Source organism: Amaranthus tricolor, chromosome 14 (assembly GCF_026212465.1).
Source record: "Amaranthus tricolor cultivar Red isolate AtriRed21 chromosome 14, ASM2621246v1, whole genome shotgun sequence".
Taxonomy (NCBI): domain Eukaryota; kingdom Viridiplantae; phylum Streptophyta; class Magnoliopsida; order Caryophyllales; family Amaranthaceae; genus Amaranthus; species Amaranthus tricolor.
The window spans coordinates 3,220,214-3,247,312 of record NC_080060.1 but is presented as its reverse complement, the minus strand read 5'-3'; the positions used below and the strand labels follow the sequence as shown (position 1 = coordinate 3,247,312).

Sequence of the window (27,099 nt, the reverse complement as noted above, 5' to 3'; positions counted from 1 at the left end):
CTTTCTAGAGTTCTTTAGAAGTTTCTAGAATTCTCTTGTATACACTACAATAATGTAGAGTATTGTACATACTTGTAGAACTATCTAGAAACTAGTAGAAAAGCCTAAGAAGATGTCCTAAGAAATCTCTAGAGACAACCATGTAGAATAGCTAATGGAACTCTCTAGAATTATTTAGGGGCTTGGCTATCACTGTAAATATCCCAAGCCCCCTCATTTACAACTTACTCAAGTTGTGTACAAGCATTCAAGCAATACAAAGCCTTTCCACAAAAACACTCTTCTTCAAGTATTGCCTTTAGCTTTTTCAAGTTTAAGTCTCTAAGTTCTTTATATTTAGATATATTCTCAAGGCTGAGCTAGTGCAATCTATAGCCATTCTCACTAGTGCCGCACGGTTTTCACTAAGTCAATAAATAAGCCCGTGACACTAGGATGCAAAGTATTATAATTGTATTGAGTCCAAGGTAAAATCTTATGACCCCAAAGACTCTCATAGTGTTATCGAATAATCCTTCTTGAAAGTATTCTTCGCGATGTTCATCCCTTTTAAGAAAATGGGTTATAATCACTTATATATTTTAATCGATCTCTTACCACCCACTCTTTGAGGATGAACCTATGTTTCCTGTAGTCCCTCAAGGTTGTTGATACTTGCAAATTGCAAGGTGGTTTGTTGAGGACCAACATACGTACTAACCTCCGTTGATTAGCTTTTGCCTTTTAGAATTAACATATTTTATTTTGATTATACACTTCGTTTAATATTGTAATTTACTTGTATTCGACATAAAATAATTGTATCTAAATTATATACATTGTAAAAATGTAATTGATTTGTTTTTGAATCGACAACTTCGATATTTGGATTAATTGAAAATAATTATATATTGTGTGTGTTCTATAAGGGCTTATACCGGTATAGACCTAATCAACGTGACAAATTTTATCTTTAATAGGAGAGTAAGTCAAGTTGATAGATCACTAATACACAAATATAATCCTATTTGGCCCTACCCTTATCTCTTAACTTTTGGTTGAAATGCTTGTCTTAAATGTAATACTCATCCTCTTTTTGGTGAAAAATTTTGTATGAGAACATCTTACGGTAAAATGGATTAATAATTCTTGTATGAGACTGTCTCACCGTGACCGTACAAGCTGTTTAAATTATTTATATTAAAAAGATAATTTAAAACTACATCTAAATTGTTTTTTTTTAATAATTTAGAATTGAACCAGCCCATATTAAGCTATCTTACAATGAGACGATTTTAATACAAAATTTGTGCAAAAACCAAATTAAATATCCAAATTGTTAAATTGGATAGTCAAATTTAAAAATCATAAATTGTAACCTAATTTTTTAGTTTGTAACCCACATAAGAGTAAATCCCAAACTCACGTGTCCCATCCACTAAAATGACGATCATTAGAAAATCTGGAATTTGGGGGAAATTTGTAAATTGTGATTTGAATCATAAGAAATGAGGACCACAAGAAAACAACAGTTGCTAATTAGCCACGTAAAATCAAAGATCAAAGTAGGGAAAGCCAAAATTATGATTTTATAATAAATAAATATATTTATCTTTTGATGAAATAAATAAATATTTCAATATAGTAGCTGGTAACATATTTTTCTAGATTTCCAACTACTTGTAAATGGTAAATGATACATGGTAAATGTAAAAATGCCTTTACTTTGAATGTAAGATGTTGAAAAATTAATCTAGAATAATCCAATTTTTTTTATAATTTTCCTATAATAATCCAACTTATTGATTAACCATAAATAATTTTAATTTAGGGTATTTCTCTAGAGTAAACTTAGGTAACCTATTAACCTATAGTAGGTAATTCACCAGAAAAATAAATTGAAAATTATTATAAAATTAGAGAACAATTTTGAAAATTTTCTTAAAATATTTGAATGATAAAAAAATCAGAAATTTTTTTACATTTTATAATAGTTTTTAATATTTTATTTTAATTTATCTTTTTTTTTTAAAAAAATTTGTTATAGCAAGTCAACAGGTTACCTAAGTTTACTCTAGAAAAATACCCCTTAAAGTTAGAATTATTCATGGTTAATCAATAGGTGGGATATTATAGGAAAATCATGAAAAAGTTGCATTATTCTTGGTAATTTTTTCTTAAGATATTTTGTCAAATCTTTTTTTGTAGGTCGAGCAATAAGAAATAATAAGTAAGTAATAAGTGAATTTATATTTAACAATTGTATTCAATATATATCTGTTCATTTATAAAGAGAAAATAAGTAAATTTATTTGCAACGGAACAAGTTATATTAATTTTTTATTGACAATTTTACCATATTACTACAAAACTTTCTCATCAAAATTGTGGTTATCTCTTAAATTGTTTTTGTAAACTTGAGATTTTATAATCATCAATCAAATTTCCCATATAAATTAGAATATTATAAAAGAATATAACATATAACATACATATCATACATGTATGGCTGTATCCCTTCCTCCGTTTTTATTTAGTTGCATCTTGCGTTAAAAGTCCAAAAGTATTTTTTACACTATTCATCATTTGATAGTGTATTACATATTGCAATTATTAAACGAGAAAAAACATAATCATATGAGATTTTATTTTATTCATCTCGTCGTATACTTTTATAATATCAAATTTTTATAATTTTTAATTGGATATAATTCTAAATCTATGCAACTCGATAAATGCAATGAAATTCGTAAAAATATATTTAGTTGCAAGTAAAAAAAAAAAAATCCAGCACTCAAAAGTTGAGATTTTATACTCGTACCAAACAAGTTCGCATGGTAAGAAAAATAGGGCAAAGTACAAAAAATTGAGCCGAAAAGAAGCTCATAAGAACCTGTAACAAAGCAGGAAGAGGTTGTTTGTTTGACAGCCTCCTCCCATTTCCTTCCCCTGCTTGCTTGGAGAAAACTCCAGAGTTGACTGCTCTAAGGGCCAAGAACAAGAACAGCCGCCTTTCCTTTCATCCTCCTCATTTTGTCTCCTTTTTCAAATCATCATTTCTACATGCAATAAGGTATTTCTTCTTTATTCTCACTGTTTTTTGTTTGATTTTTCATTGTTCCGTTTTGACCTACATTATTCAATCTTTTATATAAAGTTTGAATCGTTTGGTTGATTTTGAGAATGTAATGAATTGGGTGTTTTTTATTTTTATAATTTTGTGTCAATTTGTAGATTTATTCCCTTTGATTGAAAAAGGGGGATTAGATCAATTGGATTTTCTGTTTAGTGCTCATTAATGGAGTTCGTTGTTTACCTTTGAATCATTTTTGGTGAATTGTATGATTTCATTTTTAAAGTCCTAATATTTTCCCAATTTGTTGTTAAAATGGTGAGAAATTAAGGTGGAAAAAGTCAAATTACTGATACCCTGTGTTTTTGCAACTCAGGGTCCATTTTTATAAGTTTTTTTCTTGGATTCAATTTGGTGACAATGGAAGATGTTCGTTGGTAGAAGCCGATTTTGAGAGCTGCTATCAACATACTGCTTGGATCTCTCTGTTTGGTCCAATGTAGAGATTCACTGACAAATTGTTGGTGGTGCCATTGAAATATGTGGATTATTGGACTCTTTCTTTGGCTATGTCTTCACGAGCTCAATATGAGCATTTGGATGAAATTAGCTCTAAAATGTTGGTTAACTTCATGTCTATTTTGATGTTCATTATGTATTTGTAGTAGTGACTAACTGGATTTTTCTTGTTACCTTAAAGTATCCGTGTTGGATCATCAACGTTCCAATGACTTAGAAATGGGTTTGTCCGGGTTCGTTTTAGACCCAATAACGTAAACCTTCTCATAAATTGATAGATTATATAACATGTCATGGCGTTACGAGTATCTCATGGTTGTAAGTTGTGACCTAAGGATATTTATATAGATTATCTGATAGATCCCTCCTTCCTTCGTTGACGAGTATCTCATGGTTCATCAAGGTTGCTGATCCTTAAGCAGTGTCAAGTGCTAGATAACCCAATCTTCCCTTACTCTTTTTCTGTAAGATGTTTGCTCTAGTTGTTTGATGTACATGGGAGCTTTTCCAATTGACTGCCTCCGTAAAAGTATGTTGATGAAATGAAAGTACCTCCTTAGTCCTCACTCACTTTGACTTTTTCCACTCCGAATTCTTACTCTTATTGGTCGATCAAGGTTTCCTTCTTCATGGAATTTTTTCATTTGTGTCCATCTCTTCTATTGGCATCTATACCGATAACTTATTAGAGTATAACTAGACAAATTTACCTATATCTCAACAACTTGTATACTATCACCCTATTTAAGGGTACTATGGGATCTAACATATTTATGTTGAGGTAACAATGGGAAGGCAATACTTCGATTTGCGCTATTCGGAAGTTAACAATAGGAAAATGGCATAGTAAAGAGGGTGAAGTGAGTTTTTAAAAGCTTTGAGTTATAACATGGGTGTATAATGTTTTTTTTTTGGAAGGACTGAGTGCCTCTAATTTAATCTGATTAGTGTGTGTAAGCCGGTTGAAGAGAGGCGGGATGATATCCATGAATACATGAGAAGCAAAGGAGGATAGTGTAATTAATTTTGAAGTTAATAACATTTCTATATCATTCTCAACATTCTTAAGGGCTTAGCTTGCACTTACGATGTGTGAACTTTGATATCAAATTTGAATGCCTTTAAATGCAATTTTTGTTGCAGGTTTGACTACATTTTGATGCTATGCTTCGAGCCAAGCAGCTAAGTAATTTTTCCAATACTGCTAGATCCATATTTTATAATGGGTCAAGATGTAGTGTTGGCGATGGGAGCTCGTGCTCATGTGCTGATGATGAAAAATGTGTTTCAAGGAGGCAGAACACTTTGGTTCGGCTTAACCCATCAGCTGCGGTACCTTCACCTGTTGCAAGGGTAGAATCTATAGTCTCAAAGGATGCTGGGAATGCTTCTCGAAAACCTGAAAATGTCAACGGTCCAACTTCTCGGCCACAGGTGGTCTCTCCTTCAAGTACTTTGGGGAAACCCGATTCTGTATGTTATTCAACTAGTATTATTTCTGATCAAACTGATGTAATGAATTCTTCTGCTCCCATAAAAGATCATTTAGTAAAGGTAGGTATTGCTGCAGTAGGCTTGTTTTCGGATATAGTTAATCAAAAGACTCCTTTGAAGGATGGAAGTGAAACAGTTTTTTCAGTACAAAACTATATGGTTGGTCGTAGAAGGACTCGAGCATCCATCAAACCATCAACCGTAATAACTGTACAGAAAGACGATTTTTATGATGTGCACGAAAAACCTTCTTCAAGTAAAGGAACTGCACCTAGTCCTTCAGTGAAATATCAGGGTCCTAAAGGTAAACCCGATTGTCGTAAACCTGCAGAAACTTTTAGCTATGAGACTAGTGACAAGGTAGGTGGTTCAGTAGGAAGTCAGAGTATAGCATCAGATAAGAAAAGCTACACAGGGCCTCAGGGTTTTTCTTCGGAGAAAAAGAGTTCAAATCAGAAACCGAAAGTTTATACGAATAGCTCTAATGTGCAGGCCTCGAAAACAAAGTTTACTGGTAGAGTTCCACAGTATATTAATCACTATGCTAGAGATTCTAAACCTCATGTCGGAGCTGCTCCATTTGGTAGGCAGTATATGAGCACCGGGCAAGTTGTCGAAAGTGTTTTGAAAATTATGGGGCGGCTGAAATGGGGTCCTGAAGCAGAAGCAGCACTTGAAAATCTCAATTTTTCGATGGATGCTTATCAAGCAAATCAAGTTCTGAAGCAGATTCCGGACTATGTTGCTGCACTTGGCTTCTTCTACTGGTTGAAGCGTCGAGTTGGTTTTAAGCATGATGGGCATACTTATACGACTATGGTGGGCATCTTGGGTCGTGCTAAACAGTTTGATGCAATTAATGTCTTGCTTGATCAGATGGCGGATGATGGATATGAGCCTAATGTAGTGACCTACAACCGTCTGATTCACAGTTACGGACGTGCAAACTATCTCAATGATGCCCTTGGTGTTTTCCACCAAATGCAGGAAGCTGGTTGCAAACCTGATCGAGTCACCTATTGCACGCTTATTGACATTCATGCAAAAGCAGGATTCCTCGATTTTGCCTTGAACATGTACCAGAAGATGCAGGTGGCAGGTCTTTCTCCGGACACATTCACTTACAGTGTTATGATCAATTGCTTAGGAAAGGCTGGCCATTTGGTTGCTGCCCACAAGCTGTTTCGTGAGATGGTAGATTTGGGTTGTATTCCAAATCTTGTTACATACAACATCATGATTGCCTTGCAGGCCAAGACAAGAAACTACCCTGTTGCCTTACAGTACTACCGTGACATGAAAAACGCAGGGTATGAACCCGATAAAGTTACATACAGCATTGTGATGGAAGTCCTTGGACATTGTGGATATCTCGAAGAGGCGGAAGCAATATTTTTCGAGATGAAAAGTAAGAACTGGGTCCCTGATGAGCCAGTTTATGGACTTCTGGTGGACTTGTGGGGCAAAGCCGGGAATGCTGAAAAAGCTCTACAGTGGTATCAGGCGATGCTCCAAGCTGGTTTATATCCTAATGTGCCCACTTGCAACTCTTTGCTGAGTGCTTTTCTTCGAGTTCACCGACTGTCAGATGCTTACAATTTGGTTTCGGGTATGGTTAGCATGGGACTCAATCCTTCACTGCAAACCTATACTTTACTTCTCAGTTGTTGCACTGAAGCCAAATCATCCTTCGACATGGGCTTTTGCGGGCAACTTATGGCCATCACCGGCCATCCAGCTCATGTATTTCTGCTGACTATGCCAGCATCAGGGCCTGATGGACAAAACGTACGGGATCACATGGGGAAGTTCCTGGACCTGATGCATAGTGAAGACAGAGAAAGCAAGCGTGGACTCATCGACGCTGTGGTGGATTTCCTTCACAAATCTGGCCTGAAAGAGGAAGCTGGTTCTGTATGGGAGGTTGCAGCTATGAAGAACGTGTACCCTGATGCTGTGAAGGAGAAAAGCTCGTGCTGTTGGCTAATAAACTTACACGTCATGTCAGACGGAACTGCAGTCACTGCTCTCTCAAGAACCCTCGCCTGGTTTCGTCGCCAGTTGCTGTTATCTGGCAACGGTCCCACCAGAATCGATATCGTAACTGGATGGGGCCGAAGGAGTCGAGTGACAGGAGCGTCTTTGGTGAGGCAAGCTGTTCAGGAGTTACTCGATATATTTAGCTTTCCATTCTTTACCGAAAATGGAAACTCCGGGTGCTTTGTTGGATGCGGGGAGTCCCTCAACCGATGGCTACAACACCCTTGTGTTGAAAGGATGCATTTGCTTTAGCTACCATCATACCGGGTAGATTGGTTGCATTTTTGTGGAAGATAGATCTTTTAGTACTATTTTGCAATAAAATTGAGTTGTATTAAGCTATGAATACTCTGCTAGCAAATTTTGCCGTGCATTTTGATGTTCTGGTACGATCAGTTAGTCTGATATTAGGATCTTGCTTTGTTCGAGTCGCAGGTTTCATGCGGGCATAAGATCCGATGATTTGTTTTTATATTAATGTAAAGCTATATAGAATGATGAATGTAGTGAGGAAATTTTCTGAGATGAGTCTTCCATTGTTCTGTATGAATTTTTTGATGTTAGCATTGATTTTAGCTTGGCAACAATATTTTGCATGCATTTGTGACAAAAAATTGTTCCCTCCATTCAAGGGCTTTTTTCTTTATTCATGACAAACACTCTTTGAGGTTTGTGTGTTTGTATGACTTTGGAACGTGCAAACGAGGCTTCGTATTTTAAGTTTCATCATAAATATCGTATTTTTTTTAGGGGATGTTTGGTAGGGATTTGAGTGAAGAAAAATGAAAATTTAGATAAAGTAAAATTAACGTTTGGTATAAATTTGTGAACAACGGATTTTTTTTTATGAAAAAAAGTGTTTTTTCTTTTCATGAGGTAATAATATTGATACTATGGAAAAAGATGATTACATTATAAATTGTTTTTGACAACTAAAAAATAAAAAACATGAATTGAATTTGTATCATATTTTAAAATTTTTTCATGTGAATCATGTTGAAAATCTCTTGTATTTCTCAATCAATCCATGTCAAGTATTGAAGGTAGTTTATAAATATCTCATAAATTCTTTAATGTTGTTGAATTAATTAAATATCAAGCTTTGTAGTCAAATCTATTACATAAGTTTGGATATATATGTGAACTATAACTTCGAGATCAAACTTATGGTTTCTTAACAAATGAATCAAGCTTCAATTACATTTTGATCAATGTTCAGTTATTTTCACTTGTTTTGCTTTAAATTTTTTTAATTAATATCTTATTAATGCGAAAAGGTTATTTCTATTATTGACAAGCTTATTTTTAACTTAAATCATTGACTTTTCAAACTCAAAACCTAACCTTAATGTTGTTATAAATTGTGAGATAGTTTGTTTTTTCAACTATTCGACACAAAATTTTGATTTTAATTCCAATACAAAGATATTTTCTTTCATCTAGTTTTCTATTTTAAATCGTACTTATAAATTGCTACAATTTTATTATATATTCCTTTCCATGACAATTGCTATAGTCTCTTTTAGGTTTGCCCAATATAAATTGTTACAACTATTTTTAGTAATAATTTCAATCATCACACATATTAGGAGTAATTAAGATGTTGGAAAATAAAAAATGTCATCTTTAAGCTTGACAAATAGAATTATTTTAGTAGATGATAGTTGATTACATAATAATATTTATTTAATTTAGAATTTGATTTTTAAAATTGGAGTCAAAATTAGGTAAAATATTAATATAATTTATTATAGCAATATGCACAACCTAGATTTTGATACATTTAATTGAATGATATAGTTATGTAGTCGATAAATAATTTTAAAAAACTATTATTTAATTTTTGCTTAAAAAAATCATGTACTATTTGATAAATTTAATCATGATAATATATGTTTGCATTATTTTTTAAAATTATATTTTTATATATAATTCACACTAATAAACTCGTACATTACACAAAGATCTATATTAATTTATCTTTAATTTTCATTACACATTTAACTTATCATTTTATCTCATTCAAACATTTTTTTTATTTTGATGGTCGAATATAAGACTCCTTCCAAAACCATAAACTCCTACTCGTAGTGATTCTTAATGAAACATTAGAGTATTTATCTTGACCATGAACAAGATTTTAGATTACCACCTAATTTCTTCACTTAACACACATAGTCTTCACTCACTCTAACATCTTCTTTGGTAGGTGAGAATTGAGGATTGAGATTTGAGATTATATTTGGTCGCAAGAAATTAAAAAAAAAAAAAAAAACTTTGGTACGTATAAAAACCTCACACTCCTCTTTTTTTTCTTCATTCATCTTTTTTCTTTCTCAAAAATCAAAATTGTCAAAATTTGATCTTAGTTTCCCCCAGTTTCTCTTTCATTTTCGTTTTTGTTATGCATCAATTAAGCAATTGATTCAATTTCTAAACACTACTCTGTGCCCTAGAAATGGGGCACCATAAAAAGCGTACCACCAACACTACGGCCACCACATCGAAAAAATCCTCGACAAGTTCGTTGCATCAATCGCTAAAACAATCGTTGGATTCATCGGTGGATAAGTTGGCTGATGCGTCGGCAGCGATTAAACAAGAATGCGAAAAAGCCCTAAATTCTATTCGAAGAGGTAATCATAATAAAGCGCTTCGATTGATGAAGGAATCGAGTCAGAAGTATGAGAATTCTGCGCTTTTTCATCGGGTTTATGGTACAATTTGTATGAAAGTTGCTGGGATTATTGATGATCCTAATACTAAACAGCGTCATTTAAGAAATGCGGTTGAATCGGCGCGAAAGGCGTCTGTTTTATCACCGGACTCGATTGAGTTTGCTCATTTTTATGCAAGTTTGTTGTTTGATACTGCTAATGATGGGAAGGATTATGATGGAGTGATTTCTGAGTGTTATAGAGCCTTGGCGATTGAAAATCCGATTGATCCTTTGAAAGATAACCTAAATAATCAGCAATTGGAGGAGAGTTCACCGGCGCTTTCAACACCTGAAGAGCGGATAGCGCAGGTGAAAGGAGAGCTTGAAGGACTTATTAACAAGTCGAATATAGCTTCGATTTCTACATGGATGAAGAATTTGGGAGGTCCACCAGGGGAGGAGAAGTTTAGGTTGATTCCTTTGAGGAGGCTTTCAGAGGATCCATTGGATTCTAGATACTTTTCTACGAGTAATTCGAACAACCGGAGGCCGAATGAGATTAAGAAGGCTACTAAGACGCCTGAGGAGAGGAGGAAAGAGATTGAGGTCAGGGTTGCTGCTGCTAGGTTGTTGCAGCAGAAATCTGAGCAGGGGGAGAATTCTGAAGAGGATAAAAATGGCGGTGGTTCGCAGTCTAGTAACTCGTTTTCTGGGAGTGGTTCGAGTAAGATTGGTGAAAGGAGAAGGCCTGGGATTGATAAGAGGCATTCCAGCTTTCGTGAGCGAAAAGATCAGGTAAATTTGTTATATCTGTATATACTATGATGAAAAATATTCAAACTCTTCATATAATTTATATTTTTTTAACGTGGTGTTACAAATGGAGTAGTGTTTAATGTTGTTAAGTAACGTATAATTATGTCTAATGTTTTTTTGAAATGATTTTTTTTTTCATGTTGGTGCAATGTTTTGTATGCTTGTTCTATTATCAACAGAAATTGACTGAAATAATAATTCTGAGTATTTTGGTTCAAGGATGTGTAGCTTTTTGTGACAGAATGTGGAAGAACACCCATGTGTTTTTCTGTTTCTTATGAGATTGAAGTGTTGAAAATGAATTTGTGGCAGGTGAGGTCATTTTGGAACTCAATGAGTAATGAAATGAAAAGGAGTTTGCTGAATGTTGGAATTAGTGATCTTAGGGCACATTTTAGTGGGTTGTCGAATAAAGATGGGGTGCAAGCTTGTGAGATTTTGTCTGAGGCTTTACAGTTCGTGGAAACGACTAACTCATGGAAGTTTTGGGCGTGTTGTCGTTGTGGGGAGAAGTTTTCGCTGCCTGATGCTCTTGTACAGCATGTGTTTCAAGAGCATATGGGGAACCTATTGCAGAAAGTCCAGTCTGCTGTGCCTCAGGCTGTTAGTAATGAGTGGGCTGAAATGCTTGTTACTTGTTCTTGGAAACCCTTGGATTTGACTGCGTCTGTAAGAATGCTTGAAGATCAGTTAAAATCTGAGGACTCTGAGTTTTCTGGCAGGAAGATCAATGAGGAAACTAATAATGGTTCCAGTGACAGTTTTGGCTCTGAGGAGTTTTTTCCAGAGAAGAAGATCCTGGCTGATGATTGTAATGGTGGTTTATGGGAGAGTAAAGGGGAAGATGGAGATTTTAAAATCAAATGTAAAACATGTGATAAAAATGAAGGTGCAGAGTTGTATACTCTCGGGAATAGCTGGCCTTTGTCGGATGATATTGAGCGAGCGAAGTTACTTGAGAAGGTCAGCTCTTTGTTTCACTTGCTGGTTAGGCACAAATGTCTTGCTATGACTCACCTGGAGAAGGTGATGCATTTTACCATGGAGGAGTTACACGGTGTTTATCCTGGAACACAGATTCTGAGCTCTGGTGTGGACAAGACTCCTCTATGCATTTGCTTTTTAGGAACTTCTCAGCTTGAGAAGATAATCAAGTTTCTACAGGAGGTGTCTCGTGCATGTGGTGTGGTTAGATATCCTGAGAAACTGACTCCGGCTGAGGCCAATAGCCACTCTGAAAATTCTGACTGTGAAGAAACAATCTTGCTTGACAAAGATGCATCGTCCCTGTTACTGGATGAAAGATTATTGGATTCTGAAGGCACAAGAACTGATGTGGGTTCAGGATATTCTGTTGGTGTCTCTGAGAAGGGTGTTCAACCTTGTTCTGATTCTTTTCTGTCCTGGATATACGGTGGATCTTCTTGTGGAGAACAGTTAGTGTCTTGGTGTAGGCTCAAAGATGAAAAGTTACAGCAAGGTACAGAATTACTGCAGATGCTTGAGAAGGAATTTCAACATCTTCAGAACCTATGTGAAAGGAAATACGAGCATATAGGTTTTGAAGAAGCATTGCAGGGAATGGAAGAGCTGTGTGTGGAAGAAAGCAAGAACAGGGAACACATTACTGAATTTTCTTACCGTAGCTATGATTCAATCCTCAGGAAGCACAGAGATGAGCTTGCTGATGGCGACACCGAACACTTGTTTGTCAGCAATGGGTTGGAGGATACTGCCATCTCAGTTGTTTTAAAGGAAGCTGAAACTCTCAGGGCTAATGATGCCTATACTTCACGTATGTGTGACCCCGAAGCTGGTGAAGATGAGTGGAGATCGAAGGATTATCTACATTCAATGGACACTTACATTGATCTTGCTATACGAGGACAAAAGGAACAAATGTCTTTAGAGGTTTGTGTCTGTTTTAGATTCTTGTCGAGTTGATATCTGGAAATTGATTTTGTGACTGTTATCTTACTTTCTTTAGCCACGCAGCTGTGCAAAATTGATGCAAGAATATTGCGGAATGTTGCCAGCATGCAGCAATTGGAGCTCAAGCTTGAACCTGTTTCTGCTCTTGATTATCGTTTTATATTATTGCCCCTTGTGAAGTCATTCATGCGGGTTTGTGCTGATCTTTATGTTTTGAGAAAGTGTTTTATGTTTTATTGTTAACCTCATAACTCGTAAGTCTTTGATTTTCTATAGGCACACTTGGAAGATCTTGCAGAAAAAGATGCCACAGTGAAATCTGACGCAGCAAGAGAAGCATTTTTAGCAGAACTTGCTCTTGATTCTAAGAAAGGTGCTGGAAATGGAAGTGATAGCTCAAGATCAATGCAAGATAAAATGAAGGACAAGAAAAAAAATAAAGACTTCAGGAGACACAAGGATATAAAGGTGTGATGCCTCATGCCTCTAACTAACTATAACATGCTACAACAAGGTTTTCAAGTTTCTATTCCATTATTTCTTTTTTATTGGAGTTATTCTTTAATTTATTATTTTCTTGTGTTCTTGCAGGCTAGAAGCTTTAATGGGCTGCTTGAGCATTCTGAACAATTGTATGTCTATGATTCTATGGCTAATATCTTCAGTTTTCATCTTGTCATCTGTCAAGAATCTTATTAGTAACTCGAGTGATTTTGAAGTTTATTATAATGAGTATATTTTCTGCTGCAGTTCTATTGTAGTTGCCTCTGAAAGTGATCATTTAGATTCCGACGTAGTGGCTTCAGAAAGTGGTGACAACCTGGAGGAGCTTCGAAGAAAGATTGAGCTTGAGGCAGAGGAAAGAAAGCTAGAAGAAAACCTGGAAAGTCAGAGACAGCTGGAAAACGAGGCAAAACAGAAGCTTCTTGCTGTGCAGCGTAGAAGGAATGCTGCTGCAGGTTTTCAAGATACTGAAAATTGCTTCAATGATGTTTCGTTTGAGCATGGCATCTCAGGCGCTGTACACTGTAAGCAAGTATGATTTTCCCCTTTTCTGGCTTTATTATTTCTGGTCTTGTAATGTTGAAAAACAATGTCATGCTGGTGCTTTCATTTTTTCACACTTGTTTTCAGTGGGAAACAATGCATTCAACTTTTTGGATGATATTTTCTAGTTTCATTAAATAACTCTGGACGCACTAACTCTTGATAACTTATATGCAGGAGCCTTTGTTATCAAATAGTGTTTGCACGGAAAATCTAGATGGTCTGGATAGAAACCTGAAAGAGGGCAGTGATTATGCTGTTATTGCAAATGATGAGTGTGATACAAGTGCTACCAGTTTTCTTAAACAAGGTAAACCTCTTGTTTTTGTTTCTTCAAGAGATTATACGTTGATTTCTTGGAGGATTTTTATTTGGACTACATAAAGAAATAAGAGAGCGAATTGGTATTGAAGTCTTTTAGGTTTCAAAAATGATGATTTGCGACTCCCATTGTGCAGGCTCATCTGATGGAGAAATTCCAAATGCAAATTTTCAATCTGAACAGCGAACCCGAAGGAAATGGAAGCGTAGGAGTTCTACAAAACAATCAGAAGGAATGTACCATGTTGTTTCAAATAGAAAGGAAGATGTTAAAACTGAAAATCCAAGTTCTGATCTAATGCAACAAGGCCAAGTCTGGAATCAGGGCGACGGTATTCATCACAGTGGTAAGATTCTTTAGGTTTACTTTTAACAAAGATGTATAGTGCAAAATCATAGATGCAACCACAGGTGCGATACCAGTCCCCAAATCACTTACGCGTTATTGCAGATAGTTTTGCGGTTATCGCAGCATGTATTGTGGTTGCGGTAACTCAAAAACAAATGTAGTCATGATGCAGTGATGTGGCTGTTGTGTTTCCCTATGCTTCGATGTCGTACTTATTCCTTTCATTTTCATTCTGCATGACTATGATGATTGCAAATGATGTGCCCTTTTAGTTCACACGAACTCAAGCATACCAAGTGCAGCATAGAATATTTAGGATTCTTTTCCTTTCGCAAACTGAATGAGTGTCAACTTCTTCAATCTTGTGGATGTTATCACACTTAAGTACCTCAGTAAAAAATCGAAACTGTGTGGGTTTTCTTCATTGAAGCTATTGTTTTGAGTCAAAATTTACATAACGTTTTGATCGAATTATGATGACAATGGAGCTATTTGGATCCTTCTTTCTCCATATTTTATTAGATTATCATGTAAAGCTGGGAAAAGGGTAATGTTGCTTAGCAGAAGGTGATGACTGGATGAGGATCTATGAAGAACATTGTAAAAGCCTTCAAAAGTGTAAGATGATATTGTATCTTTAGAAAAACCTTTGACCAATGGAGGACATTGATCTTGCTAGAAACTTGGGGTGTTTAGGATTTTCAAGCATGTAACTAGAATAGTGGTTCCTGTATCTTTAGTTTAGGTTTCAAAAAATATTTCCATTTTTCCCCTTTTCATTTTTCCTCTCCCCCTCTATCAACATATGTGCCTCTAGTTTTCATTCTTTGCCTGAGTTTCATTAGTTTATACCCATCTGTTATTACGATGCTTTTTATCTCTCCCATGTTTTGCTACTGGTAAGGGCTGTTTGGCGGCTGAATCTTACTATTGTAGGGTCAAATTATGACCATTTTTCTCAAACCTGCTGTTGTGCTTTGGTTATTGAGGTCGTCTACCTAGCTCTGTCACATCAAGTAGAAGGTATGAGCTATAATTTGATTGCGAATGTCCCATACTTACTGTGGTTTGTTTCTATGGAGCTGAACTTCCACGATTTTGATTGATTTTGGTTGCATTTTGTTCTTTTTCGCTCACATCTTGGTCGATCTAAAGGTAGTAGTTTCAATGATGCTGCTTAAGTGTCATGGTGCAGTTTGTGGGGGCAAGCCATGTCTTGAGCTTATGCATTGCAGTACTAATTCTTGGATGAGGTCTGAAGGAAGGGCTATGTGGTAGATATTGCAGATGACTTTGTGTTTGGGGGACAACGATGGTGTGTGAGTGCTTTGTGGTGTAGGCAAGGTGGGTGGATGCCTGGAAGGTAAAAGCTATGATATTGGTGGATCATAGATGGTTGGTGGCGTTGATGTTGTTGATGTTGTGAATCTGCACTGTGACTTTGGATCTGGTGCTGGACTTGGCTTTAAAGATTGATGTGTTTGAATTCATATTTTGCTTTGTGATGGTCATGTCAGATTGAGGTTTGATATAGTCCCTCCGTCCCATTGAATTTGCAGCATTTTCTATTTTGGTCCGTCTTACTTAATTTGCATCATTTTTAATTCTCTTTTAATTTCATCCACACAAAATTCATTCTCTCTCTTCATTTATTACCACTTACTAAAAAATAACTCTCTTTCTCTTTGATGTAAATCAAAGAGGACAGAGGGAGTATAATCAAGGAGGATAGCATTATTCTCAGCCCATAGGAGAAGAAAAGGAGAGCAGCAGCAGGGATTTGGAAGTTAATTTTCTTTAGAGTAAAGAGAAGGGTTTGAAGGATTAAGCAAGGAGTTTGAAGGTTTAAGCAATAGGAAGGGGGAGAGGAGATTAAAAAGTAGGTATTTCTTTCAAAAAACAGAAAGTTGTGAATATTAATTACTGTCAGTTTTTCCTTGGAAGTTTGATGAGTTTTTGTCAACTAGGGTTTATGTCAAGAACAAGGAAACATTGTAAATGTGGGGGCTTTGCTTTTGACTTCTTTTTTTTTGATGGCGTGAGACCTGCTATTCCTGGGTAAATGAAGATAGATGAACTAGAGATGAACTTTGTTCTATTTCTTTAGTATATTATGCTTTTTCATATCCTAGTTTCCACTTGAAGCTAGTTTGTCAGTTGGTTCAGGCTTGTCTTTTACCTTAATAATAAAAGAATACTTGGTGCATATGGTGTTTATTATTTGGAGAAGGAAAGTTGCAAGGTAGAGTAACCAATCCCTTGACATAACGAATTATGTTTCCTTAGTATGCAAGCAAGAAGATTTTGATCTTATTTAAATTACAATTCTATATATGCTCCATTTCACTGGAAAAGGAACCTAATTTTGTTTGTGTCTTGTAAATCAGTTGGAAATGGTGGGTCAAAAACACTACGACAATTACAGGCTGAAGAAGATGAGGAGGAAAGGTTTCAAGCAGACTTGAAGAAGGCTGTACTGCAAAGCCTAGGTAAAAACCATTTTTTTTGAATGCATAATGTTAACTACTCAGTCCAGTAAATTTGCCACATTGTAGCCTATTTACTTTCTTAATGTGATGGTAGATTTGTAGTGGGAATGAGACAAAAGGTTTTAATTTTGTGGATGGTATGAAAAGGAAAAATTGTGTAGAATCAAAGTGGTGGGGACTTCAAATATGAAAATGCAGCAAATTGATTTGGACCAACAAAAATAGAAAATGTAGCAAATTGATTGAGACAAATGAAGTATTTTTGCATAGAAAATGGTCACAATTCACCTTTTACAGAACTCTTTTTGGGGGAAACTACCTTCTAAAGAATAATACAAAAAATTACTTTTTAAGCTGTTTTTTTTGCCAGAACCATTTTTTGCAGACTTCATCAAGTTGACTGATTTTTATATCATGCTTTACTAAATAACACTTTTCAATCCATTTATATTGTGAAAAGCTACCGTTTTTACTATTTTCATTGTGATAAATTGTTGGTCAGCCTTCACATGCTACCGTCTTTACGATTCGGGAAGGTAGGACTTTATAGATTACCTAACTTGTAAAAATGAAGGCATTTGGTGAAAGGTAGAGACACAGGATGTTACAATTCATACATATTGCATTTTTGTTAGTTGTCACTTGTCATTAATGTGTAGACATCAGGTATTGAAATGCAGAAAGGAATGAGAGGTATATGGATTGATAGGTGAAATGTTATGTTTTTTTTTATTTTTTATTTTTTATTTTTATTTCATATAGGTGTACCGATTTGATTTAGCTGAAGCATGTGGATGAGCGTGACAGTTTTATGCAACTCTATCAGTTTTTCAAAAAGTCCTTTAATTATTGGAAATGAGATCTGCATTCGCATTTAAGTTTCTGGATGTTGGTTCCCCATCTAGTATTTGATGCATCTGTTTTAGAAAACCATTCCTAGAGACCTTCTACCACCATTTTTGATGGCCTAAATGCATGAAATTGATTTCTTTTTTCACTTCAAGTATGTTGCTCTATGAACACTTTCTGAGTTATACATTTCTGCTTTGTAGCAGAATCAAGGTCTTTGTTATTGAACATAGGTTTGAATAATTGTAGCATTACAGCATTTTTCTTTTTGTTTTACTTATTTTGGAGGAACCAAATATTGATGACGTATATAAAAGGCTGTTTTTGCTATGCCGTAATTGTGCATAGTAAATTCGTGTGTCTGATTTTTGGTCATGTCATGTGTTATAACTTATGGCTTTTTAAGACATACTGTGGCTACTTGTGGGGGGTTTTGGTGGTCAATATAAATCTTAGTCTTGAACGGCATAGTTTATTGAGATAATGAGTGATATGAAAACATAAAAAATATTAGGGATCATGAACGAACCGATTGACATGACAAGAATCATTTTAAGATGTGGCAGCACCGCAGCAGTATCTGGGTAACATTTTTTGGGTAGAGAATAAAATAATTGTTCTGAATGAATAATGTTTAACTTGCTTGTGGGACAAATAGTTGTATTTTGCTGCATATTTCTGAAACATGTAATTCACTTGGTTCATTTTGGTTAATATCTTGATCTCTTATCTTAGCTTCGACATTCTATGCTAGACACTTTCAAAGCTCGTCAGAAGTTTCCTCTAGTTCCCAATTCAAGGTTTATAAAACCGTGCTTGCAAATTGCAGATAGTTTGGGCACTGAAGCTGCTGATGTGTCAAGCGTAAATGTGAATGAATTGGATGTGTTCGGTGCAGGATTGCAGAATAAAATTGGTGAATACAATTGTTTTTTAAATGTGATCATCCAGGTCGGTGACAGCATTCATTGTTCTCCGCTTAATGTTTCAATCAACACTATTGACTTGATTTTTCAATGTGGTTTTGATAGTCGCTGTGGCATATAAGACGATTTCGCGAAGAGTTCTTGAGGAGATCACCGTCTGAGCACGTTCATGTGGGAGATCCTTGTGTTGTTTGTGCATTATTTGAGATCTTAACAGCATTAAGCGTGGCATCTGGAAATGCAAAAAGTGAACCAGTGGCTCCTACTACTTTAAGAATGGCTTTGAGTAATTTATATCCAGAAAGTAATTTCTTTCAAGAGGTAAGTGGATACTGATTTACTGACTCATCTTTTACTGGACATTTTTGGTTTCTTTTATCCGTTTAAAATGATTGTTAACCGGTTAGCTGATGCGAATTCCTGCAATATACAGGGGCAAATGAATGATGCTTCTGAAGTTCTTGCAGTAATATTTGAATGTTTGCATCAGTCATTTACTTCTGGTTACGGTAGCTCTGACTCATCAGTAGAAAGCACTTGCGTTGGATCTTGGGATTGTGTCAGCCCTTCTTGTATAGCACACACTCTTTTTGGAATGGACATTTTTGAACGAATGAATTGTTATCAATGTGGTTTGGAGTCCAGGCATCTGAAGTACACTTCATTCTTTCATAATATCAATGCCAGTGCCCTGCGAACAATGAAGGCATGTCTCATGTGGTGAACTCGTTTCTTACTATCAATATTTTATTTCATAGTGGTTTATTTCCGTTTTTGTACAAGGGATTAAGGTTTTAGTCTGTCCTTCAAAATAGCAGCTGTAAGTTTTCTATTTTGTTCAGGTAATGTGTCCAGAAAATTCATTTGATGAGCTGCTAAATTTAGTTGAGATGAATTATCAGCTAGCTTGTGACCTAGAAGGTGGTGGATGTGGGGAATCGAATCATATTCATCACATCCTTTCAAATCCTCCTCACATTTTTACAACAGGTACTTTTTGGATTTTCTTTAGACTGAGGAAACGATTTGAATTTAGCATCTTGGCATTGCAGCAGCTGTTTGTTACGAAATATATCAGTAAATTCTCTATGTTTTGCAGTTCTTGGTTGGCAAAATACATGTGAGAGTGTTGATGACATTAAAGCTACCTTGGGAGCATTGGCTATCGAGATAGACATAAGTGTACTTTACCGCGGTTTAGATCCTAAGAATGTGCATCGTCTGGTTTCTGTGGTATGTTTTTTGTCTTGATGAAAATTTTTGTATACTTTAGCAATATATGTGGTATGGACAAGATCATCTTAACCCCCCCCCCCCCCACCCAAAAAAAAAAGATGAGGTGGGATAGTTGTGTGTTGTTTTTCAAAGAAATCACTATTCTCCTATAGACAGGATGCCTTGAGAGGGATACGAAAGAGCCATTGTTAATTGTTATTCTAATTTTTGAGTGCTAAGTCATGGTTAGGATATGTTAATTTGGCCTTGTGATGTCCATATTGTGGGGTATTTACCTTAAAATAAGTCCATAATCTTTTCATTCAATGAAGTATAACCTAGTTTGTATATTTAGCTTTAATATCACTTATTTTTATGAATGGTCGTTGTTACTTGTTAGAGGAGAGCCTGATTTTTGTATGTTCTGCATTGTTTATATAAGGTGAAACTCAATAGTCATTTTTTTCTTTCCTGACTATTTCAAAAGATGGGGTTGGCTATTTCTTACGGATGTGACAAAGGTCCAGCTAGTTGTCACCTACCTACAAGAAGTCAAGAACCCTCTTTCATTTGGGCTTGACGTTGACAGTGAGTTGCAAAAAGGCTCACATGTGGCATTCAAACACAGGGACTTATAAAATGATATAGAAAGAACTTTTATTAGCTCAATTGCAAGTGTAGGATTTCATTTGTTATTTTTCTCTAGTAAAAAAAGGGAATACAAATCATAAAAATAGATATGAGGGAAATATTAATATTTTTTTATCTGTTTAAAACAGTAGGATTGTCATTGCTTCATTGAAATTGCCAACCACTTTGCTTAAAAAGGGTTTAGCTGTAAAAGATTTATGTTAGCTGAATCATATGACTTTTACAAGCTTCTCAAAATATGATATTATTATGATTCAGTTTACACTTTTTCACCTATAATTTTTTAAGGTACTTGCCAAAGTACGTACTCATTATTTTATTTGAGCATGTCTGTTCAGGCCGTCCTCTTTATTTCACCTACTTCAACCATTGGTTTTGTTCAACACTTTTACGTACAGTGTGCTTATTGGCTTTTCAAGGTGTGTTTGCGAAGTAGCTTTCTAGTGTGCCTTGATCCCTTTCAAATGTGTACGGTAATAACTACAGTTCCAAACTGTAGTGGCTTGCTTTGTTAAAGCACTTCTTTTTTCAAAATGTAGTGTGGCTAAGGATTAGCCGTTAGGTCTGCTATTGTGGCAATGTTGCGCAGAAGCAATCAAAGATTTCTTTTCTAGTAGTGTTGTGCTGAATTTAATGGCTAATGTGTGGTGAAACTAGCTGTGTTGATTGTTGTACAGGCCCTTAGTTCGTAATTTATGTGCAAGTCTTGAATAGTGAGTAGCATTTGCTTTGTTTGGATAAATCAATGGATAGGAAAAGTGAGTTTTGTCTAATTTATTTGAAACCAGTTGGATTGATTTTTGGCAAGTTGCTCATCAGTGAGTGACAACATCATCATCAAGCATCATGGGTATTCATGATATGGATTTTGAATGAGACCTACCAGCTTAAAGTATGTCTTTTATGATCTTAGTTCACATAAAAATAGTTTGCACCAAATTAAATTTAAAGAGTGTGACTAAATGACTTAGAAAATGAAGATTATGAGCTTGTGATTGGAAAATTAAAGAATGATGCACAATAAATTAATATGGATCATGCCCATATTAGATTTTACACCAACTTGGGGGTCGTTATTGAAACAGGGGCAATGTGTGGCGTCAGCTCGAGGACGAAGATTATATATTTTGAATTCTGTTAGGAACCTAAGATAGAATAATGTAGGATCGGGTGTGACAAATTGGATTCTACACTAAGTTTTTAGAGCTATGATGAGGGTTGAAAGCATAGTGAAAAAAAGAAGGCCGCATCGTGTTGGGTGCGTTGTAAAGGTTTTTTGAAATAAATGAACTTATATTTTTAGCATTGTAAAGGTGTATTTAGGCCGTATTAAGGAATATCTTTTGGTTTTGACCGACATTTAAGCTTATGATAAGCGCATTACTCCGCTGCTGCATCAGTGTTCCGTGACTGCATCACTCTTTTGTTACCGAAATCGCGACCGTTACCGTATTGCTGTGGTTGAAAGTGTGGGGTATGGCCCATCCACATGCTAAGGCTATCAGGGGAATTTGTATTTTATGATTTTGAGTGTAAAGGTGGAAGGTTTTTGGTATTTTAATGGTGGGAAAGGTTTTGAGATGTTTTTATGGATGTGGAAATGATAAAAATTTGATCTTTAATTAATTTCAGGATAGGCTATTTCGTGAGGTGCAATTTTGTGATGGAAGTTTGTAGATTTGGTTTGAGATGGACAAAATTTGATGTGGGGATATGTTCATGAATGGTTTGTGGTATTTGGGCTTTGGAGGTTTTGTGTGACAATAGACTTTTGAGTGTGTGAAATTATATTATCGGGATGGATATTTTATTTGTGGAATGAGGGATTAAAAATTGATGGAATTATCCAATTCGTTTTAGGCGTGTGAGATGAAGAAATTTAGGATATATTTGTTTGGTTGGCAAGAGTAAACACAACTTTTCAAATGAGACTGTCTTAAGGTGAATCTATCTCAACTGAGCTGATCCAATGTATACTCTCCAGTGATCACTTTTAATCTTAAAGTGATCATTTACAATCTCAAAGTTACCGATATAACCTAAAAGTGATCACTTACACTTTTGGATCATTTCACTTACTAATTATAAAATGATCACATACTAATCATAAAGTGATCACTTGCAGTTTTTAAGTGATCACTTTTTATTGTCTAAGTAATCACTTATAATTTTAAAGTGACCACTTACAATGATAAAGTGATCAATTAGATAAATATTAGCTGATTGTATGGGTCCGTCTCATGATGATACGGTCTCATGAACTTACATCTGTAAATTCTTACTCCCTCCGTTCCTTTTTGATCTTCTACATTACTATAACGGGTAGTTTCAAGAGTTCTTCCACTTTAGAATACTTTCTATTTTTAGAAAGTTTTTATCTCACTTTTACCCCTTAAAATCCCCCTTTTCTTTTAATGTACCCATTTTCTTTTATTTATAATTATTTTCTCTCTCATACTTCCAATACAATCATTACTTCACACTACTATTTAATTAAAATAATACCCACTACAACCTCATACTTCCAATACAATCATTACTTCCCACTATTATATAATTAAAATAATACCCACTACCACCAAAGATTCTCTTTTTCTTAATCTTTGTGAAATACCCAAATAGGAAGAACAAATAGGAACGGAGGGAGTATTTAAGATGGTTTCATCGTGAGACAATTTTAAATTTGGCTAAATAGCCCAACTAAATTAAATAAAGCATCCGTTTTATACTTAAAATACTCACTTTTAATTTTTCTATTGTTTTATACTGTCATTTTGGATGTCAAAATTGACACATTGATTGAACTCATTTTTTTGAATCTGATTTCTTGTATGGACCTGTCTCAAGACAATCTCATCTAAAAATTTCTTACTAATGCTTCTAGCCCTTGGTTATGCATCACTGTTTGGATAATTTTTTAGATTTTGGTTCATTGATTTGCAGGTTTGTTATTATGGTCAACATTATCATTGCTTTGCTTACAGTCATGACCAGGAGAAATGGATAATGTATGATGACAAGACAGTCAAGGTAAACATTTATTCTTTCGGCACGTGCAGCTCATTGCTTCTTTTTATTCTTGAACGTGCAACAGTAACATTTTGTTGCCTCAAATCCTCAATGCTATTAAGTGGCTCCCGCCTAGATGAGGTTTGGAGGTTAGATGTATACAACCTTACCATTATAGTAATAAAGAGGTTTTCCAATTGATTCTTGATTGCAGACACTATCAGCAACTTTACATAAAGAAGCATATGTAATTTCATGAGCCATTTTACTAGTCCATTATATATTTTAATCCAAAACCAAAGAATTAAAAATCTTTGACTCCATCGACAATGAACATTTATCCTTAAACTTGGTTTTTTCCTTGTCAGATAATTGGCACTTGGGAGGATGTCATTTCTATGTGCGAAAGAGGTCATTTACAACCGCAGGTTCTCTTTTATGAAGCTGGAATCTAAGTTGATGGAGGACTAATTTTCGTAGTTGCAGATTGGGAGGTGCAAGACATACTTGCCTACACTTAAATAATGTGTGGCTGCATATATTTTAGAGTTTTGGTATAGGATCAATTATCGCATTTGGAAAAAGTTCGATGATTTAAATCCTATTTATTGCTGGAAAGATAAATATAGAGGAACGTTATGCGTACAAAGATCATCTGACCCAGTATAATTTCCTGGACTGAAGCCTTTTGAAAACCGAGATCAATGTGCTTGAGACACAGTTTAGTGCTCTGATGCAGTATTATGTGCAGATGGAGGAGCATCAGTTATCTTTGACTCCCGAAAATGGAAATGGTTGGTGAAGGTTCAATAGTTTTTGCTACTATTTATAGGTAATTCCTGGGGAAGTTGGAAGACACGCCTAACTAGCTGGAATCAACATTACAGGTACGATTATCAACTGCATTTGAAAGTATTTTAAATAGCTATACAATAAGAGCAGATGTATCTTCAAAAAGTGTGGTTAATTCTTTTGCCCCCTTCACTCACCTGCACCAACAAAATAGAGGATCCTGCTTCCCCCAGAAAAACCGAACTATGTAGGTGTAATAGCCGGAAGTTTTTGTATAGGTGGCAGGTATGCTGTCGAACTTGTGGTAGTCTAGAGAACAATCAATTAGTATGAAAATTTTGACGGTGAAAAGATAGAATTGGTTCCTTATGTTTATTGCTTAGATTATATAGATTTGTTTTAGTAAATTTTGCAGTAAAGGGAAAAAAATTTGCAAAATGGATCGAGAAGTTTCCGGTGTTCCTTAATGCAGCAAATACGTGTATTTTGTTTTTCGGGCATTAGAGTGATGGAATGTTGTAGTTTCTAGTGTAGTCAACTTATTTCGCAGTGAAAGACTTGAGCAATATTACGGGTTTTAAATTGGAGCTTACATTTAAAGCTAAATACTAATGAGGGTTATTTGTCATTGTTCATAGTCATAATATGGTGTAAATGTGTAGTGTGTATGATCCATAGATGATTATGGGCAACTATTTGGCATCTGATTATACAAGGTTTACACAGATAAATAGTCTTAATTATTAATATATAATTATTTATATATAAAACTTGAGAAATATTTTTGAGTAGTTTTATTTCGATATTCATGGTTCAAAACTAAACACTCCAATTTGTGGCCCGCCAATTGCATTGTAGAAGTATTGTCAATATTTTTTTCTCAATCAATTTTTTTTCTTTTGCTTATATAATCATAGCAATTTCTGCATATCAACAAAGTGACCCAAAGATATGATGTTATAGTAAGAGCCAAATCACTTTATGTTGAAGATGATTCTAATCACATTGTAGCATGTCTCATTGAGGAAGACAATGAGAATGAAAAGGGGTTGAGTGCCTTGATGAAGGAGCTTTGAGAAAGCCGAGAGAGGGGGCTAGATCATAGTGCTCGAACAATGTGCTCGTTCGAGCAAACATCAACATAATAGTATGGGACAATTGTGAAGAGTTTGTTTGCGTGTTGTACTATTACAATGGGTTATATAAGGAGCTATTAAATCAGCTTAGAGTTAGAGTGGAGTAGTCTCGGGGTAAGTAAGAGAGGTTATATAACACTAGTGTGAGGTTTGTATTGTACATTCCATCATTGGAGGTAGTAAATTGGTGGATGAGCTTCGAATGGTGATAGATTTCACTAATGTATTGTAGAATTTTAATGAAATATAATTATTTTTGAGTGGAAGGGGCGGGTCTAAGACACAAATTATATTGTTGTATGTGATTTGTTCATTCAAAGCTTTAATCTTTTTGTTGGTGTGTGCGTCTGTTTTTCTTCATCCTTTTATACATTTTCTCATCTTTCTATTCAATCCATACAAATGGATACAAGACTTGCTAAAAACAAATATATATGCCGCATCACCATTCATGAGCTTTGCTTAATGTGTAAGTTGACATAATTATGGACAAATAAGCATTGTTTACTTTTAATAAAGAAGATGTGGCATATGAAATTATTAGCAAGCTCAATTATAAAAAATGCAGCCAATATACAAATTCAAGAACAAAGTATCAAGCTTTATAACCCAAATCCCACAGACGAATTAATATAATTAGAAAAACCAAAGCCACTTGAAATCTTTATGCAATCGACTTTATTCCTTCCTTACAACTTACAAGTACTCCTATCCATGAATTAGCATTAAACAAATGAACTCTTTAGATAAGACGAATATTTAATGATAAATAAAGAGAGAGATTCAATTGTGTAGATAAAACAGAAAATCAAAATATATGAATAAAAGTTTTTAAAAAAGTGATAGGCTTATTTCCATATATGAATGTGATGCAAAATAAGTAGGACAACTCAAAATAATAAATAATGCAAATTGAGTAGAACGACGATAATAATGTATGTATCCACCAAGAATTCCATTATCCATGAAGAATATTAGGCTTAGTTTAGTTTAATGATTTTCATTGATTTAACTAATTTTTTTTATTAAAATTGATTGTTACAGACTGAAATTAATTTTTTGTTGATTAAAATTTATGTTTACTAATTATTTTTTTTTATAGTGAATTAAACAATATTACTAAAAATGTGGTTGGATGTATTAAGAGTTACTCAGATATAGACAATTTATAATTTATATATGAAAGATTCTTTATGTTATTTTTATTATCTTTAAAAAACCGAGAATAAAAGTACAATACTTTTACATTTTCTATTTGTCAATTTTTTTTTTTCGATTTGTCATTTTTTTTTCTATTTGTCATAGTTGACTTACGATGATCCATGAGTAAATATTTTAATGTAAAAGAAAAGATGAAGAACCAAATCACTACGAAGAGTGGAACTAAAGACGAGCATGTGAAGAGCTCATCAAGAGGCAAAAGCGAAGAAAGTGAATGCTTGGACGTGCACATTAATGAACAAACGATCAATCCCTACGAAAAAAGATTTTTTAAATTGGCAACAAAAATTATATATTATCACCTTTAGCGATAAAGACTGCAATAATAGTTTTTTGACATAGAGAACTTTTGTCGTTAATATTATCGCTAACTTTAGACTGTCTATTTCAAATTTAAGCATATAAAAGTTGGATGGTACCTAATTATCAGTTTGAATTTATTGGAAAGTAATATTTCCTTTTACTTTTTGAAGAAATTATTATTTCTTCCATTTATCTAAAAGTTTAATGATTGTCTTATATTATAATTTTTTTTGAATTGTCTATATATTAGAATTTACTAACACTTAGTTAAATAAAATT

At 34.7% G+C, this 27,099-nt stretch overlaps 2 protein-coding genes across 4 annotated transcripts; both read left to right on the top strand.

The window, feature by feature from the left end:
- Nucleotides 1-2,805: 2,805 nt before the first annotated feature.
- LOC130800356 (pentatricopeptide repeat-containing protein At1g18900-like) lies at nucleotides 2,806-7,715 on the top strand. 2 transcript variants are annotated; one of them, XM_057663839.1, is made up of 3 exons: nucleotides 2,806-3,052; nucleotides 3,429-3,671; nucleotides 4,715-7,715. In XM_057663839.1, the coding sequence occupies exon 3, from the start codon at nucleotides 4,736-4,738 to the stop codon at nucleotides 7,355-7,357; it is 2,622 nt and encodes an 873-aa protein (XP_057519822.1). In that variant the 5' UTR covers nucleotides 2,806-3,052; nucleotides 3,429-3,671; nucleotides 4,715-4,735; the 3' UTR covers nucleotides 7,358-7,715. The 2 variants fall into 2 exon arrangements, with proteins under 2 accessions (XP_057519822.1, XP_057519821.1); XM_057663838.1 differs by lacking the exon at nucleotides 3,429-3,671 and having other exon boundaries at nucleotides 2,807-3,052; nucleotides 4,715-7,714.
- Nucleotides 7,716-9,257: 1,542 nt separating this feature from the next.
- LOC130800355 (uncharacterized) lies at nucleotides 9,258-25,985 on the top strand. 2 transcript variants are annotated; one of them, XM_057663836.1, is made up of 16 exons: nucleotides 9,258-10,559; nucleotides 10,893-12,491; nucleotides 12,576-12,704; nucleotides 12,789-12,980; nucleotides 13,104-13,144; nucleotides 13,263-13,548; nucleotides 13,737-13,869; nucleotides 14,018-14,227; nucleotides 16,617-16,718; nucleotides 18,322-18,518; nucleotides 18,599-18,814; nucleotides 18,927-19,199; nucleotides 19,336-19,483; nucleotides 19,593-19,726; nucleotides 23,303-23,389; nucleotides 23,737-25,985. In XM_057663836.1, exons 1-16 carry the CDS (start codon nucleotides 9,564-9,566, stop codon nucleotides 23,821-23,823), a joined length of 4,830 nt encoding a protein of 1,609 aa, XP_057519819.1. In that variant the 5' UTR covers nucleotides 9,258-9,563; the 3' UTR covers nucleotides 23,824-25,985. The 2 variants fall into 2 exon arrangements, with proteins under 2 accessions (XP_057519819.1, XP_057519820.1); XM_057663837.1 differs by having other exon boundaries at nucleotides 9,287-10,559; nucleotides 18,397-18,518; nucleotides 23,737-25,983.
- The last annotated feature ends 1,114 nt before the right edge of the window (nucleotides 25,986-27,099 follow it).